This window comes from Amphiprion ocellaris, chromosome 13 (assembly GCF_022539595.1).
Source record: "Amphiprion ocellaris isolate individual 3 ecotype Okinawa chromosome 13, ASM2253959v1, whole genome shotgun sequence".
Lineage (NCBI taxonomy): Eukaryota > Metazoa > Chordata > Actinopteri > Pomacentridae > Amphiprion > Amphiprion ocellaris.
The window spans coordinates 3063368-3080794 of NC_072778.1; the positions used below are offsets into that span (position 1 = coordinate 3063368).

The 17427-nt window shown below is 38.3% G+C and overlaps 1 protein-coding gene and 1 long non-coding RNA gene across 2 annotated transcripts in view; one reads left to right on the forward strand and one right to left on the reverse strand.

Moving 5' to 3' along the window:
- LOC129350400 (uncharacterized) overlaps positions 1-13410 on the reverse strand; it is a 29921-nt gene extending 16511 nt beyond the window's left edge. Inside the window, exon 1 of the long non-coding RNA XR_008603799.1 lies at positions 12913-13410. This is a non-coding gene — a long non-coding RNA (uncharacterized LOC129350400). The remainder of the gene's footprint in view (positions 1-12912) is intronic.
- nkx1.2lb (NK1 transcription factor related 2-like,b) lies at positions 5375-17204 on the forward strand. Its single transcript, XM_055016856.1, has 3 exons — positions 5375-6134; positions 7769-8000; positions 15847-17204. The coding sequence occupies exons 1-3, from the start codon at positions 5826-5828 to the stop codon at positions 16581-16583; spliced, it is 1278 nt and encodes a 425-aa protein (XP_054872831.1). The 5' UTR covers positions 5375-5825; the 3' UTR covers positions 16584-17204.
- The last annotated feature ends 223 nt before the right edge of the window (positions 17205-17427 follow it).

Sequence of the window (17427 nt, forward strand, 5' to 3'; positions counted from 1 at the left end):
CACGTTCAGTGAGTGTTTCAGGTGTGTAGAACCGATACACAATAAACTACAGAGTGTTGACTTCACAGTAACGTCCTCTAGTGCAAAATTGTGGCTCACTGGTGTGTTTTTAGCAAAAAGATCCCCTTTAACTACTATTAGTCCTCTTTTACTGGTCGCAGCGTGGCCTTGTGCTGCTACACAGCTTAATATAAAACAAGAATTTAATACAAATGGATATAAGTAAGGAAATCAGGTAGGAGACAGACAGAGACGGAGAGACGGGCAGAGAAACGGAGAGTTTAATGATTCCAGATGAGCTGAGTGGTCGGCCTGACAACTGAAATGAACAGGAATCAATAGTGAGAGCGTCTGTCTGCAGCAGATAAGACGCACACACACAATGTTGACTATTAAAGACGACAGCTTGAGATATTACACTATTAGTTATGCTATTTTTAATCAGCTATCATATTTAATTAATTCTTCAGGTCAGATGCTATCTGAGCGTCTAACTGTGAGAGTGGAGGATGGGGGGCTATTACTCCTGTAATGGGGACGAAGAGGAGGAGGAGGAGGGCTAATCTAAAATATAGAACCTTGAAGAGACACAAAATAGAAAAACAGGAGAAATGGAGGAAGCGGGGAGATGGATGAAGAAGCTGGAGGATAACTGGAGCTGTTTGGAAGCAGCAGATGTCACTTTATGTTTTTTACATTTTAAAAATCTCCTCGGTCCTCGGTTTGTCTCGGTGCTGCTTCTTGTCGAGGCTGTCGAGTTCTGACAGGCTTCAGCAACAACATTTAGACGACAACACGCTAAACCAGGGCTGGCAAACATGAGGCCCGCAGGCCAAAAGCGGTCCTCCAGAGGATCCAATCCGGCCCTCAAAGTGTAAAAATCACAGAGAAGACATTAACTGCAGATTGTAAATTAGTAAAACTATAAATTTAAAATAATTTCTAGACCATGACAAGTTGTTTTGATCATAAAGTAAAATATTAGATTGCTCATTGTTTTAATTTTTGTCATATTTTGTCTTGTTTTTGTTGTTTTTTGTCTGATTTTTGTCGTTTGTCTCATGTTTTTGCCGTTTTGTGTTTCCTTTTTGCCTCACGTGGTTTTTTGTGCTTTGTTCCTTTTTTTGGTCATATTTGTTTCCTTTGTGTCTATTTCTTGTCGCTTTGCAAATTTTTTGTCTCTTTTTTTGTTTTGTTCTGTGTTGTTTGCCTCATTTTTTTACGTTTTGTGTCTTGTTTTTGTCATATTGTCTCATTTTTGTAATATTTTTTCTTATTTTTGCCTATTTTTTGTCATTTTATAACTTTTTCTCTATTTTTTTTGTCTATTTTTTGTTGTGTTTCATTTTGTTTGTCTCATTATTTGTCATTTTGTGTTTCCTTTTGGTCTTGTTTGTGTTTTGTCATTTTGCTCCAGATACCTGTAACTAAATGTTTTGTGTCTTTGTGGACACTTTGTGATCTGTAATTTGTAATGTGTAAATTATAAACAGAGGCATAATACTCCTGAAATTGAACTTATTTTTCTTAAGAATTCACGTTGTTCATGACGTTTTCTAAAACGATAATTCATTAAATGTGAACATTTCCAGAATTGTACTTTTTTGCACTAAAGCAAAGGAAACAATTTGGCGTTGCTGTTATTTATAGGTTATTTTACTCTAATTTTACTGGTCACTTGAGATCAAATTGGGCTGAATGTGGCTCCTGAACTAGAATGAGTGTCACACCCCTGGTATAGATAGATACGGTATGTGCTGAAATATTAAGTGTGATATTAAGACTGTAATATGAATAAATAAATAAATAAACATCAACCAAAATAGGAAATACAAAATGTCCAAAGCACAACACTGCATCAGAGCGGGGTCAGTCATGTGCTACCAGGTGTCCAGGAACATGTAGGGGTCACGGTTGTGGTGCTTCCTATCAGAGGAGGACAGTCGCTGTGGTCAGTAGAGGGAGGAGGAGATGAAGGTTGTCTCTGATGTCATCACCTCGATCCCACCAGCCGGAGATCAGCTCCAGCTGCTAATTATAGTAATTATGATTCATTACTGGCTGAGATTAATTTAATAAAGAGGAGGCAGAGCAGAGCTCGTTAACCTTCATTAGAATAATTATAGACACACACGCACACACACACACACACAGAGAAACACACACACGCACGCACGCACGCACGCACGCACGCACGCACGCACGCACGCACGCACACACACACACACTGGTAGAGGGAGGAGTGTTCCCATAGCGTCTGCTGGCACACACTGTGGGAACCTCCTCTGTCACAGTGTGTGTGTGTGTGTGTGTGTGTGTGTGTGTGTGTGTGTGTGTGTGTGTGTGTGTGTGTGTGTGTGTGTGTGTGTGTGTGTGTGTGTGTGTGTGTGTGTGTGTGTTTATGTCACTATGAGGAGCAAATGTCCTCATAACAATAGTAAAATCAAACAGAGGGCTGCAAATTGAGCAAATTTTTGCAGATTCTCATTTTGATTCGATTATTATGAGTCTTTGATGATCAGTGACACAAACACACACACACTCACACACACATTTTATATACATGACAGTGTACCTTTTAATATTTTCCTCATTTTTTATTCTTACTTTGAGAAATTATTACTATTTTTCTCTTTTTTACATCATCTTTAATGACATTCTTATCACTAATCTTCGTGTTGTTGATGATGATGTGGCTTCTAGTGTGTGTATGAGTGCACGTGTGTGTGTGCACGTGTGTGTGTGTTTATGTCACTGTGAGGAGCAAATGTCCTCATAACAATAGTAAAACCAGACCGAGAGGGCTGCAGAATGAGCACATTTTTGTGGATTCTCAGTTTAATTTGATTATTAATTGAGTCTTTGATTACACATGCATACACGCGCGCGCACACACACACACACACACACACACACACACACACACACACACACACACACACACACACACACACACACACACACACACACACACACACACACACACACACACACACACACACACACACACTACACCCAACCTCTACCATCCCTTTTACCATTTTCCTTATGTTTTCTTACACTGTTCTCAATTCTAATTATATTCTTATCATATTTTTAATCCTCTTTAATGATGTCATCATCATTATCCTCATTTTTTTTCTTCTTCTTCTTCTTGTCAGTGGGGTTTCTAGGTTTCCCAGATAACAGCACATTCTGCTCAGCTGATTTTATTTCATTCACACGAGGGTCAAAGGCCAGCAGACAAACCACACAGGTCATTATTTCACTGCACTGCCACAGATGCGCTGAGATTGATGTCTAAACTTCCTTTAATTAACATGATAAACCTGTGATTTACTCCCTCTGAGATCCACAGGAAAGCTACAGGATAAATAATAATAATAATAATAACCATCACTTCCTGCTGTAGCAGCGTGCAGCAGCTTTATAGTTTCCCTCCAGCATGCTTCAAATGCTAATATTTTCCAAGGTGAAGAAGCTGCAGTGGTATTTAATCCAGCTAATATATTGACTGTTTTAAAATAAAGCCATAAAGCCAAGCAGGAAGTAGATCACAGCGGGCCGGGCTCTCTGATTGGCTAATCATGTCTCATTGTTTCAGTCATTATTTTGCTCAACTTTTAATTTCTTCCTCCTAAGGATCATTGAGCAAGGCAATTACATGGAGCTGACCTTGTGTATTAGGGCCGAGGAGGAGGACAGGAAAGATGTCCCGGCATCTCTTTCTTTCTTTCTTTTTTCTTTTTCCCCTTTTTTTTCTCTTTAATGTGCTCCACAACAATATAAAAAGTGTGGCGTCAGAGCCTCCATCACCTCATCCCCCCTCCTCCTCCTCCTCTGTGGTTCAAAGCGGAATATTAAGTCCCCGGCATTAGAATAAACACGTCGCGTGTTAAATCAAAATCCAATTCTGTGGTCTATTATTTTTTGGCATAGTAATGACTGCCAAGGATTAGGAATCAATATTTCACTGCAGCGGGGACATTACCGGCTTTATTCAGGCCGTAATTGAGTTTGGAGGAGAGGCCCTGCCCTGGAATCTGCATTAAAGATAAGCCTCCTGGTCTTTTTTTTTTCTATGTAGGATGCACAGGTGAACCTGCAGCAGGAAGCTCCGCCCCCAGCGTCACACCTGGATCAGCTGAGCTTCCGGTGATCAGTTATCAAGCTGCCATAACGTTCAAATAGTTCTATTTATGGGTGACTTTCACAGTTTATAGTGAAGCCAGGCCATGGTGTAATTAATGTGATTTCTGGATTCCTTTTATGTGCTAAGTGAAGAAATGATCTCGTTTGCTTTCATCCTGGGAGCTGTTCTCTCTAAAATGTAACGTCAGGAATGCAATCAGTTGTTTTGGTCTCAATCTGGCAAAAGTAAAACTGGATTTTAGGAGTTTAAGGAGTTCTATAAATCTGTTTGAGCAGCTGGAAAACATCTGAGTTGGTTATAATCCTCAACACAAAGCAGGTTAAAGAAAATACTACTACTACTAAAAATAATAATACAACTACTACTACTACTACTACAACTATTACTATTACTACTAATAACAACAAAAAGAAAAAAGAATACTACTACTACTACTACTAAAAAAAGAGGAAGAATACAACTACTACAACTACTACTATCACTGCTACTAATACTAGTAATAATAAAAGAAAGAATACAACTACTACTACTAAAAATAATAATAATACAACTACTGCTACTACTACAACTATTACTACTAATAATAACAATAAAAAGGAAAAAGAATACAACTACTACTACTATCACTGCTACTAATACTAGTAATAATAAGAGGAAGACTACAACTACTACTACTTTTAACAATAATACCATGAAACTGAAGAGTACAACAACAACTACTACTACTACTACTACTACTACTACTACTACTACTACTAATAATAATAATAATAATAATAATAATAATAATTATAATGAGAATACTACTACTACAACAACTAATAATAATAAATGTCTGCTGCTCCAGTACAGTCACTTTTTTGGCGCCAACACCTGAGACACGTGACGCTCAAAACTCTCAAAGGTGAGCGGAGCGGCGCGCGCTTCCTGCTCCGCTCACCCCCCTCTCGCGCTCCTCTCGGCCGCGCGCATCCTCCAGATAATAGCCTATTAGTGCGAGTGGGATTAATTTGTAGCCAATTAGAAGCCGCGGAACTGAGTGGGGGGGACGCGCATAAATAAGGAAGGACGCACGCCTGAGGAGCGAGTCCGTGCCAGAGGGTCCTCCAGGGGGGCGAGCAGCCAAAAACAGGCGCAGAAGAAGAAGAAGGGAGGAGAGCGGGGCTTCACTTAACTAATGGGGGAGGGAGAGAGGGGGAGACAGGGGGAGAGAGAGCCGCTTTTAACTATTAGAGACACATCAGCGTCCGTCCCGCCTCCAACTCCTGGCAGCCTCCAGAGCGCGCCGCGCAGCCCCCCGCTGACCAGACGGAGCGCGCCGGGCTGGAGGTCGGGAGCTGTTCGTGCGTGTGTGACACCGGATAACGGCGCCGTGAGAGACCGACCGACCGATACGGCGGAGGATGAGGAGCCGGAGAGAAGAAGTTTGAAGTTGGAGCAGCGGAGCCTCAGTCCACTTCCAGCCCCGAGACCGGCCGCAGATGGAAACTTTAGCCGGCTGAAGACGCCTCTCACCGGACACTGGCGGCACTCATGAACCGGGCCGTGGTTGGTTCTTTCTGACATGAATATCTTTTAAAACTCTTTCTTTAAAATTATTATTATTCATCCACCTCCTCTCCCGGTTTTTTATACGGATTCTGAACATATATGGGAAAGGGAGAGTGAAGTGATGAACCGGGACAGAGCGGTACCGGGGCCCGGGGCAGACGGGGTCCAGACCGTGATAAGCCGGGACAGAGCCGGAGCGGGGCCGGTGGCGGACGCGGTGCAGCCCGTGATGAGTCGGGACAGAGCGATACCTGCGCCCGGCGGCGGCGGGGACGGGGTCCAGACGGTGGTCGGTCCGGACGGCGGGGACCTGCTGGACGGGGGCGCCGCCGGGGAGAAGCGGCTCTTCTCCGGCGCGGTGGCCGCTCAGGCCGGGGAGAACCACTCGGAACCTCCGCCGACGAACCCGGTGCTGGTGCCGCCGCAGCAGGTAGATACACAAAGTTATTTATCTTTAGTGGCAGAATAAATAAACACTGATCCACTAATGGGGCGTTTTAGGAGAGAAAAGTGAGAAAAAATAACTAAAAATGAATGAAATTGAAAGTTTAATTTTGGATTATTGCACTTTATTTTGTATATTGGACCTGTTTGTGTCTGTTTATATGCAGATGGGCCCTTTATTAGGATACTAATATTAACAGGAAGCTTGAAAATACAAATAAAGACTGTTAAAAAAATCTAATAATTGTCTTTAGAGGGAACAGATCTTCTTATTGTTCCGTGCAAATGAATGAAACCAAACGAAAACTTGCGAATATTGCAATTAAAATTCAAAATTTAATGTGAACACGCATGCATGTGAAAGTAGCGTGTTCATTTCTCTTAAACCGAATAAATCTAGTTTCATTCATTTTTAAATATCAGTTTTGAAAGTATCGTTTAAATCCTAAATAAAGGATTCTTCCAGCTGATCGCAGCTCTGATCGTTCCTCTTATCTCAGGTGTTAATGGGCCCCTGGGTGCCTCCTCGGATTATTTAAAGAGAGAATTATAATATTATTAATGTGGGATTATTCATGTGGACATGCTGCAGACTGGCCTCATTAATAAATGAAGGATCCTGATCAGATGAGGAGGATCTGCTGCTCACACTGGGACTGCTTTTGATTTTTTTTTTACTTTTTCCACATAAATCAGGATTTAATTCACATCATAGAGCAAAGAAACAAAAAAAGAGGAGTATGGAAATTATAATTAAATGCTTTTAAATTAATTCCTAATTATAATAATAATAATAATAATAATAATAATAATAAAAACTGAGCATTTTGTGTTTTTTGCAGTGTAAACATGAAACAGGATTCTTGTGGTTTGGCAGGAAATGCAGCTGATTTGTGTTTTATTTTCTTTATAAATTCGGTTTTCGGTCCGTTTTATTGTCTCTGATGTGTTCTGCTGTTCGTTTGCTCTGAAACTAAGAATCCTGCTCAGATGGAGTCCTTTTATTACTAGAATATTACAATAATATATAGAAAAAAAATCAGGCTGTGCATTATTAGCATTATTATTGATCTTATATTTAAAAGCAGAAACAAAATACTTAAAAAGAAAACACTCAGTAAAATGAAAATATAGTGGAAATAATTGTGGGATTTGTGAATAACCGGAAGAAAATTAAACGGAAATGGAGCTACCAAATTTAAAATAAATAAATAATTAAAAGCTCTCACAGTAATATTAAAATATTATAGAAATAAGTGTGGTTATTATGAATAACCGGAAGAAAATAAAACGAAAATATAGCTATTAAATAAAAATACATTTAAAAAAAAGGTAAAAGAAAAAAGTGTCAGTAAAATTATAGTGGAAATAAATGTGTTGAAACGAAAGTGGAGCTATATAATAATAATAATTTACAATTTAAATGCTACAAAAAAGAAAAACGTCTCACTAAAATTAAATTATAGTAGAAATAATTGTGTTTATTATTAATAACCGGAAGTAAAAAACTGTACTGCTAAACGACAATTAAAACAAAATAAAAACAACAAATTGCTTTAATAATAATAATACTAAACAAACTAACTACCGGCTGAGTGAGACCCTCCGCTGCCGTTGCAGGGCCCCGGTTCCGGGCACCGGACCACGTCGTTCTCCGTGCTGGACATCCTGGACCCGAACAAGTTCACGAGCAGCCGGAGACACCAGCAGCAGCAGCACGCGGGACACCGGGCAGGAGAGCGCGAGCTGAGCGCGTGCGGAGCGGAGAACCGGAGAGGAGGAGGAGGCGGGGAGCGCGAGCACGGACCCGACACCGGGAAGGGCTGCTACGGAGCGGAGGACTACCAGAGCAGTGAGTACCGGGAGAACCGGAGATTTAAAAATAAATAAGAATGCAGTCAAGTCATCTCATCTATTATTATTATTATTATTATTATTATTATTATTATTATTATTATTATTATTATTATTATTATTATTATTATTATTATCATTTTAAAACTAATTTTGGAAAATGCATCGTGTTTCTTTTCATCCCAGTTTTATTTATTTATTGTTTATTTTAAAATCTATATTTACGTCCAGTACATAAGGAGAGAGATGACGCACAGTTTCATTATATACAATTATTATAATGACGATAAAACTGCTTCTGATATTTGTGAAGGCGGTAACTTAAAGAACTTTCATCCACATTTTTTGGTTTTAATTACAGGTAACTTTAATCACATTTCTGCTCTTTGTGAGATCCGAAAGTTTTAAAGCTTCTCTACAATATTAATTTTTCGGCTATTTTCTTTCTGCCAAAAGCAATAAAAATAATTTCAAAAAAAAAAAAGAAAATATTAAAAAAAATGAAAGTTGTCCTTTAATTGGAGTCAAATCGGCGGTAATTGGCTGCTGTGTGTGTGTGTGTGTGTGTGTGTGTGTGTGTGTGTGGGTGTGTGTGTGTGTGTGGGTGTGTGTGTGTGTGTGTGTGTGTGTGTGTGATCGGTATTATCGATCAGTGAATATCAGTTTGACTCATTAGCTCCAATCAGCTCCGTTTCCTCCTCAGTCTGCAGCTTCCAGCTCCTCCACGTAGCTTTTTTATTACTTTAATTTCCTTTTTCCAAACTAATTCAATTTTTTTCAGAATTTTCGTTAAACAAGTGTTAAAACTGAAGTCTAAAATTTCCACACATGCGCATATACATCATAAATAACTGAATTTGTGTCTCCTTTGTTTGTTTCTTTGATAAAATGAAAATAATAATTTAAAACACACACACTAGCAAAATACCGCCACATTTATACTAAAAACTCAACACTATTGTTCTGTATTTAGAATTTTTAAAAGAACATTTCAATTTATTTTCCACCTTTCACTTTTTCCTAAAAATAAAATAATGTTTGATTTGACTTGTAGCCGATAAACAACAATTAATACTGATTTTTATATATATTTAACACTGAATAAATACATTTCTATTTTTAACAGCTGAAAATAAAGGATGAATTAAACTCCACTGCAACAAAATTGAGCAACTAAATGCTGGAATATTATTCTAAATAATAAATTAATATTTTTTAAAAATATATAAAAAATAAATAATAAAACAGAGCAGAATATAAATGTGAATTATACAATAAATTTCAAACTTCTCCTAAATCAACCCCACTTTATATTTAATGGTCAAATTTAGAGTTTTTCATATTATTATTATTATTATTATTATTATTATTATCATTTTAAAACTAATTTTGGAAAATGCATCGTGTTTCTCTTCATCCCAGTTTTATTTATTTATTGTTTATTTTAAAATCTATATTTACGTCCAGTACATAAGGAGAGAAATGACGCACAGTTTCATTATATACAATTATTATAATGACGATAAAACTGCTTCTGATATTTGTGAAGGCGGTAACTTAAAGAACTTTCGTCCACATTTTTTGGTTTTAATTACAGATAATAACTTTAATCACATTTCTGCTCTTTGTGAGATCCGAAAGTTTTAAAGCTTCTCTACAATATTAATTTTTCGGCTATTTTCTTTCTGCCAAAAGCAATAAAAATAATTTCAAAAAAGAAAAAAAAGAAAATACAAAAAAAATGAAAGCTGTCCTTTAATTGGAGTCAAATCGGCGGTAATTGGCTGCTGTGTGTGTGTGTGTGTGTGTGTGTGTGTGTGTGTGTGTGATCGGTATTATCGATCAGTGAATATCAGTTTGACTCATTAGCTCCAATCAGCTCCGTTTCCTCCTCAGTCTGCAGCTTCCTGCTCCTCCACGTAGCTTTTTTATTACTTTAATTTCCTTTTTCCAAACTAATTCAATTTTTTTCAGAATTTTCGTTAAACAAGTGTTAAAACTGAAGTCTAAAATTTCCACACATGCGCATATACATCATAAATAACTGAATTTGTGTCTCCTTTGTTTGTTTCTTTGATAAAATGAAAATAATAATTTAAAACACACACACTAGCAAAATACCGCCACATTTATACTAAAAACTCAACACTATTGTTCTGTATTTAGAATTTTTAAAAGAACATTTCTTCAATTTATTTTCCACCTTTCACCTTTTCCTAAAAATAAAATAATGTTTGATTTGACTTGTAGCCGATAAACAACAATTAATACTGATTTTTATATATATTTAACACTGAATAAATACATTTCTATTTTTAACAGCTGAAAATAAAGGATGAATTAAACTCCACTGCAACAAAATTGAGCAACTAAATGCTGGAATATTATTCTAAATAATAAATAAATATTTTTTAAAAATATATAAAAAATAAATAATAAAACAGAGCAGAATATAAATGTGAATTATACAATAAATTTCAAACTTCTCCTAAATCAACCCCATTTTATATTTAATGGTCAAATTTAGAGTTTTTCATTGAAGCTAGTTTAAAAAATAATGAACAAAATGAATAATCAGTGTATAAATTATTGCATGTTTAGGAAATAAAATCTGTATTTTCATCCTTTTATTCTGAAAATGTTTCATCCCTGTTTTAATCAGGCCTCCATGCATGTGCATTTTGCACAGATTTAATATGAAAAGCTCTTTGTTGCTTCATTTTTTTAAAACTTTTTTTTGGTTCAGATTGTATTTCTACTTGTGAGATTATTTTAGACATTCTAGTGTTCGACCGTCCTTCAGCCCCTTTAGATCCATTTTCTATTTGTCTGGTACAATAGTTTGTCTTGTAAAACCCTAAAGCTCTTTATAAAAAGCAACAACAAGGCCTGAAGGTGCAAAATGGATTCATTGCATCATGTTTTTTTCATACAGCTTCGTGTCAGAATCCAGTTTTACCACCAAGTTCAGCTTTTATTCTCATTTAGCATCAGCAGAATAATAGAGAAATGCATAAAAAAAGCAGAATCAAATTAAAACCTGTTCAAATTTAAAGCCTATGCATAACATGTACAAATACCACACAGTCTTAGGCGACGTGAATTTTGCAGTAGATTTTAATGGCTAAAGCTGATTTACACTCAGATGTGGTCGTTTTAAATGTGTTTTAATGCTGCATACTGATACAAAACCTTCTCCTGTAAACCCAAAATAGTTCAGATTTCTAGAAAATTGCCTTAAGTCTTTATTGCATGTTGGAGATAAAACATTTTTAGTCATCTTTACTCAGAATCATTAAAAAAAACCTAGAACTGAGTTGTTAAAACAAATCAATTTAGGTTAAATAAACTAAAAAATAAAAATTGAAATAAGAAAACACACATTATCTACGAATACTCAAACTCATTAATGACGTCATTAAAGTATCCTAATTTCATTTTAAAAATTGCATTAGATACATTCTACTGCAACAATTAAACAAGACAATTCAGCTTTCCAATAAAATAGTTTTATATTTTAGGAACCAAAGCATCATTAGTTCCTCTGGAGGTGCATCTGATCTCCAGTTAAATGATCTAATTAGATGTTTAGGAGGTTTCAGTGAGCGTCTGGCTGATCAACAAAGCCAAATAATTTCAGCTTCTAGCTTTATTTTTGTGCTGCTTTGGATAACTTTCCAACCTACATAATCCAGTGTTTTAGTAGGATAAGATAAGATCATCTTTAATGATCCTCACAGGAGAAATTCACACATTACAGCAGCTGGATGCAGATAAGGCCTGAAAGAAGGAATTACAGAAGCAGAATAGAGCTACAAATAAAGATAAAATAGTCATAATAAAGGTTCCATAGAGACATAAACCAGACATGATGAATCTAAATATGGATATACACTGATCAGCCACTGGGCTGCTGGATGGGGCCTTCATGGACCAGGAAAAACTGTTCTGGTACAAAAATATGATCTTTTCTACATTCAACCCATCTAAACATAGAGGTTTTTGATCTGGACCTGGTCTAAAGTGGTCCAGATGCAAAAAAAAAAAAAAAAAAAAAAGAAATGCATTAAAATCACAAAAAACAAAAAAAATAATGGTTTTCCAAATAAAAAAATTACAGATTTAACCCATCTAAGCTCACTGGTTTTAGATTTGGCCCTTGTCTAAAGTGGTCCAGTGCATACAAATACACTAAAATCTGTTTGTTTTTACATTGTAACACAAAAAATAGTTTTCCGTAAGAAAATTTTATGGTTTTAATAGTATTTATCCTTTGTATGACAACTTAATCAAGATTTGACCCACTTAAGCTCACTGGTTTTTGATCTGGACCTGATCTAAAGTGGTCCAGATGGGGAAAAAAGACAGTGAAATGTCCAATATTTTTAAAAAAAAATGTTTTTTACTTTTTCACAAATAGAATAACAGTTTTACAAATCAGAACATGTAGTTTAAATCTCTAGTCGAGAGTCTAGTTCATTCACTTGTACTGCCAGTGGTTTTAATGTTGTGGCTGATCGGTGTTCATGTATGACTGGATGGATGTTATTGCAGTAAAAAACCTTATTGGGGAAAGACCAGTGTTAATTTCCTTTAATTTTACTGTATATCAGGGGTGCCCAGAGTTTTTTGACCCAAGATCTACTTTCCAAATATAACCTCCCGAGATCTACCAGTCCAGTGTCAACACAGCAAACCCACACACATCGTTTCCAGCCTGCAGTAAAGAACCGAACAACACTTTCTCTTGTCACACAACCACTCGATATCACATCACAAACCCTCCCTCTCTCAAACACACACATGCCAATCTGCATGGTGAGCAACAGCCATAACTGACCTTAATATGAACTAAACAGAGATACAAAACAGTTAGATCTGAGTGTGAAAAAAAGGAAATCCCTTCCTACCTGAGTGGGAGACGTGGCACTGGGAGGAGGAGGAGGTTAGCTTCAGGAGAGTAGGAGCTGGTTGCAAGGTGGTCATCAGTCATTGCTGATCTATGCTTGGACTTGATGATTTCCATTTGCGAGGAAGCAGACTCGCACAAATAAGTTGATCCAGAAAGAGCTGTCAGGTTCAGGGCACATCTTCTGAGTTTGCGGCCTTATATCACCCTGGGTCTTGGGTTTGTTGAAGACTGCCTGCTGTGCTGCCAGCTGTGCTTTCAAATCCCGCACTTTTGTGGCGCTTTTGTCGGGAAATCCCTCTCGTAGCTCCCGTGTACTGTTCTAAAATACCGCTCCACCATTGCCTTTCTTTGCCAACGCCACCGTCGCATTGCATATCAAACCAATAGGCTGTGAATGAGAGTAAAGAAAAATAATCTCCCTCCGATTCAGGATGAAAATGGTATGTCTTGGCTCGTTTCCCCTTCGGCCATGTTCACGTTTAGTGGTAGTAACCGCTCTGATCGCTAACTGCTAGCAGCTAGCCGCTAGCCGCTAACCGCCAGCTGCTTTTGACAGCTGTCAACTTCCTGTCATGCGTCATGTGCTACCGTAGGTTAAACGTGACCTACTTTTTAATTTTTCTCTTTTTTTTTTAAATACTTTTTTTTGTGTGGAAATGTTTAAGAGACTGATAGGGTGTGCAACAAAACATACAGTCACCAATAAAAAAAAAAAAAAAACTTTATTTTTTATTTTTTTTTCCCCACAACCCTCGTGGTCCACTGGGGATCAGCCAGCGGTCTTTGATAACAATAATAATGGTTTTACATATCAAAAAATATGCTTTATAGAGTCTTTAGCCTTTGTATGACAATCTATTCAAGATTCAACCTATCTAAGCAAAGAGGTTTTTGATCTGGACCTGGTCTAAAGTGGTCCCTATTGAAAAAATGACAGTGAAATGTCCAAGATATTTTTTTTTTGTTTTTTACTTTTTCACAAATAGAATAACAGTTTTACAAATCAGAACCTGTAGTTTAGATCTCTAGTCGAGAGTCTAGTTCATTCACTTGTACTGCCAGTGGTTTTAATGTTGTGGCTGGTCAGTGTACATGTATGACTGGATGGATGTTATTGCAGTAAAAAACCAGTGTTAATTACAGCAATTAATTTTCATTTACTTATACTGTATTGTGCCATAAAAGGTACCAGCAGGTCCCAGGATTATTGCATGGTGACCAGTGTGGTGCCACTTAATCATTTTAAATAACTTTACTAGTTATTGTAGATATTTTTTTAGCTTAATATAGTACCCACTTCTAAATACTGGCTCCACTTATATTGTCACACTGGACTGAACCACAGATCTGGAACGTGTGAGGAATAATCAGTAACCTCTGGAGCTGATTGGAGTGGATTTTGGGGTTGATGGATGGGTCAACAAAGTTTGATCCTTGTTTCCAAACTACCTGTTAATTACTGTAACCATGGTGACCAAAGTCCTCCAAATTCAACTCTCATTTTAGTTTTGTTTCTCAGGAACAGCAATGATGTTCCCAGGGCATGTTTAACTATCCAAAAATAGCAGAAACCAAAAATAATCCCAATAAACATTGTTTGTATTTCATTGATAACTCCATTACAAATCATTTCCATCAATGTATAGTGCAGTGGTTTTGTTTACCTCCCACAGATCATGGTTCAATGAGGACAAGTCACTCGCTTTTCCTAAAAAAAAAATGCATGTTAAAACTTTTTAAAAATGTACACTGGAAAGACCTATATATAAAATGCAATAGTTTTATACGACATTGATTTTTTTTTAAAATTAATAAAAGGAAAACAATCATCCTGTCTCCTACACATTTAGCTTTTATTCAAACCGATGTACTCTTCCGTTTAAAAGTTTGGGGTCACCTAGAAGTGTCCTTATTCTTGAAAGAAAAGCATTTTTTTTCAATGAAGATAACATTAAATGAATGATAAATCCATTCTAGACATCGTTAATGTGGTAAATGACTATTGTAGCTGGAAACAGCTGATTTTTAATGGAATATCTCCATAGAGGTACAGAGGAACATTTCCAGCAACCATCACTCCTGTGTTCTAATGCTACATTGTGTTAGCTAATGGTGTTGAAAGGCTAATTGATGGTTAGGAAACCCTTGTGCAGTTATGTTACCACATGGATAAAAGTGTGAGTTTTGACATGAAATAGTCTGGGTGACCTGAAACTTTTGAACGGTAGTGTACATCTGAGAGTCGATAGAGCACAAGCTAGGAGAAAACAACCTGGATAAGAGTCATAAAACAAGTCCAAGTGTGATGATAGGACCTTGATGTCTACAGATAGAGTGGTACCTAGTAGGATTTTTTCATTTTTTATTCATTTTTGCTCTTTGGGGCTGCACAGTAGCTTGGTTGTTGCCACTTTCGAAAGCTAGAAGATCCCTGGTTGGTGTCCTGGCCTTCCTGGGATCTTTCTGTATGGAGTTTGCATGTTCTCCCTGAGCATGTGTAGGTTTTCTCCAGCTTCCTCCCACAGTCCAAAAATATGCTGAGGTTAATTGGTGATTCTAAATTGTCCGTAGGTGTGAATATGAGTGTGATTGTTTATCTCTATATGTAGCCCTGTCCAGGTGAACCTTCACTCTAAGTCAGCTGGGATAGACTCCAGCTCCTTGCGACCCTAATGACGATTAATCCGTGTATAGATAATGGATGGATTTTGGTTGATTTTTTTGTGAATGCTCTTAAGAAACATTTGTAACATCTCTTTTTTTTTTTCCACCAAAAAAATGTTCAAAGATTTCCCAAAAATGTTGAAAATGTGGACATCAGAAGTTTCACTGTGAAATTTTTGTTTTTTCTCCACATTTTCAAACTTTAAAACGGGTCAATTTTGACCCGCAGGACGACACGAGGGTTAAACACTCTTCTCTGTTTTTCCAGAGGACGGCTTCGTATACAGAAGTCCAGATGAGGATGACTACCACAGATCTGGGACCCCGGACTCCGAGGCCCCCGATGGGCCCTACAGCAGCGAGGAGAGCAGCTCGGCCCTCCCCAGCAACGGAGACAGAGAGCTGGGCGGCCACCAGGACACCAGCAGGGACGCCAAGAGCCCCAACGGAGGCCCCGCAGGCCAGATCAGCGGCCCCCAGACCAACGGGGGCCAGGGGGCCAAGCCCAAGAGGAAACGCACGGGCTCGGACTCCAAGTCGGGGAAGCCCCGCAGGGCCCGGACTGCCTTCACCTATGAGCAGCTGGTGGCGCTGGAGAACAAGTTCAAGTCCACGCGCTACCTGTCGGTGTGCGAGCGGCTCAACCTGGCGCTGTCGCTCTCCCTCACCGAGACCCAGGTCAAGATCTGGTTCCAGAACCGCCGGACCAAGTGGAAGAAGCAGAACCCGGGAGCCGACACATCCGCCCCCACCGGCGCCGGAGGAGCTGGAGGCCCCGGAGGAGCAGGAGGAGGAGGCGGAGGCCTGGGGAGCCTCAGCCCTCTCAGCCCGTCGCCTCCGGTCAGCGGGCACCTGGCCATGCACGCTGGCTACGCCGGACACCACCACCCCCCCACCGGGAGCCTGGTCCAGCTGCCTTTCCTCACCGCCAGCCACGTCCTGTCCCCCTTCATGCTGGGGACGCAGAGCTACGCTGCGCCCGCCTTCTACAGCACACACCTGTAGACGCCTGGCGGTGAACGAACTGCAGCGCAGCAGACGGACCCACGGCGTCCTTTTTACTACCACGTTTGAAGGCTTTAATTTCAACGGATTATTTTGATAGAATGTGAATATCTACCAGAAAACTGTACATAATTCTATGTTCTAGCTCTCTATCCTGAATGCTGTTTTAAACTACATACTAGACAAATAGTTGATTTCTTTGTTTTTCCAAGAAAAAAACAACAAAAAAAGTCTGTACGAATATTGAATGTTTATTTAATGACTTAAGGAATGGCTTGATCTATCGTCAGTACCGTGTAACTCCAGCTGTGATTGTTTTCATTTCTGTTATTTATTGAATTTGTTAACAGTTTCCATAAAACCCTTGGATGTACTGATTCCTCAGCTCAACATGGTATCGTCCTTTGATATTAAAATAACGACAATTAAACAGAGGAACGTAGCCGGGTGAGCTTCTTTAAACGACACCGAGGAGGAGGCTGGAGCTCTGAAGGTTCTTCATGACTAAATACAGAACACACTGATCAGAAACACCACTTACTAACCAGAGGAAAAGTTTGCTCCTCTATAGCTTGAGAGACGACATTGTGATTCTTGTTTTAGCTTTGATTTTGTCTAATATGCATGTTTCTCCTAAAATTCACTAGGAGATATCAGTGAGAAAGGAGAACAATTAGCAACAGGTGTCAAACTTGAGATTTAAAGGAAATAATTGGACTAATGGCTTCATTTTTTTCCACAATTGAGCTACATATGAGCTTCATTTCATACAAATATAACAACCACTGTATTGAATTATACTGAGAGGTCTTCCTAATATTTTGTCAAACCGATTTTATGTAAA

Excerpts from the sequence above, each read along its gene's own strand:
- nkx1.2lb (XM_055016856.1), top strand. The coding sequence starts at position 5,826 with ATGAACCGGGACAGAGCGGTACCGGGGCCCGGGGCAGACGGGGTCCAG. Across the intron at positions 6,135-7,768 it reads TGCTGGTGCCGCCGCAGCAG|GGCCCCGGTTCCGGGCACCG; the intron begins GTAGATACACAA and ends CTGCCGTTGCAG. Across the intron at positions 8,001-15,846 it reads AGCGGAGGACTACCAGAGCA|AGGACGGCTTCGTATACAGA; the intron begins GTGAGTACCGGG and ends CTGTTTTTCCAG.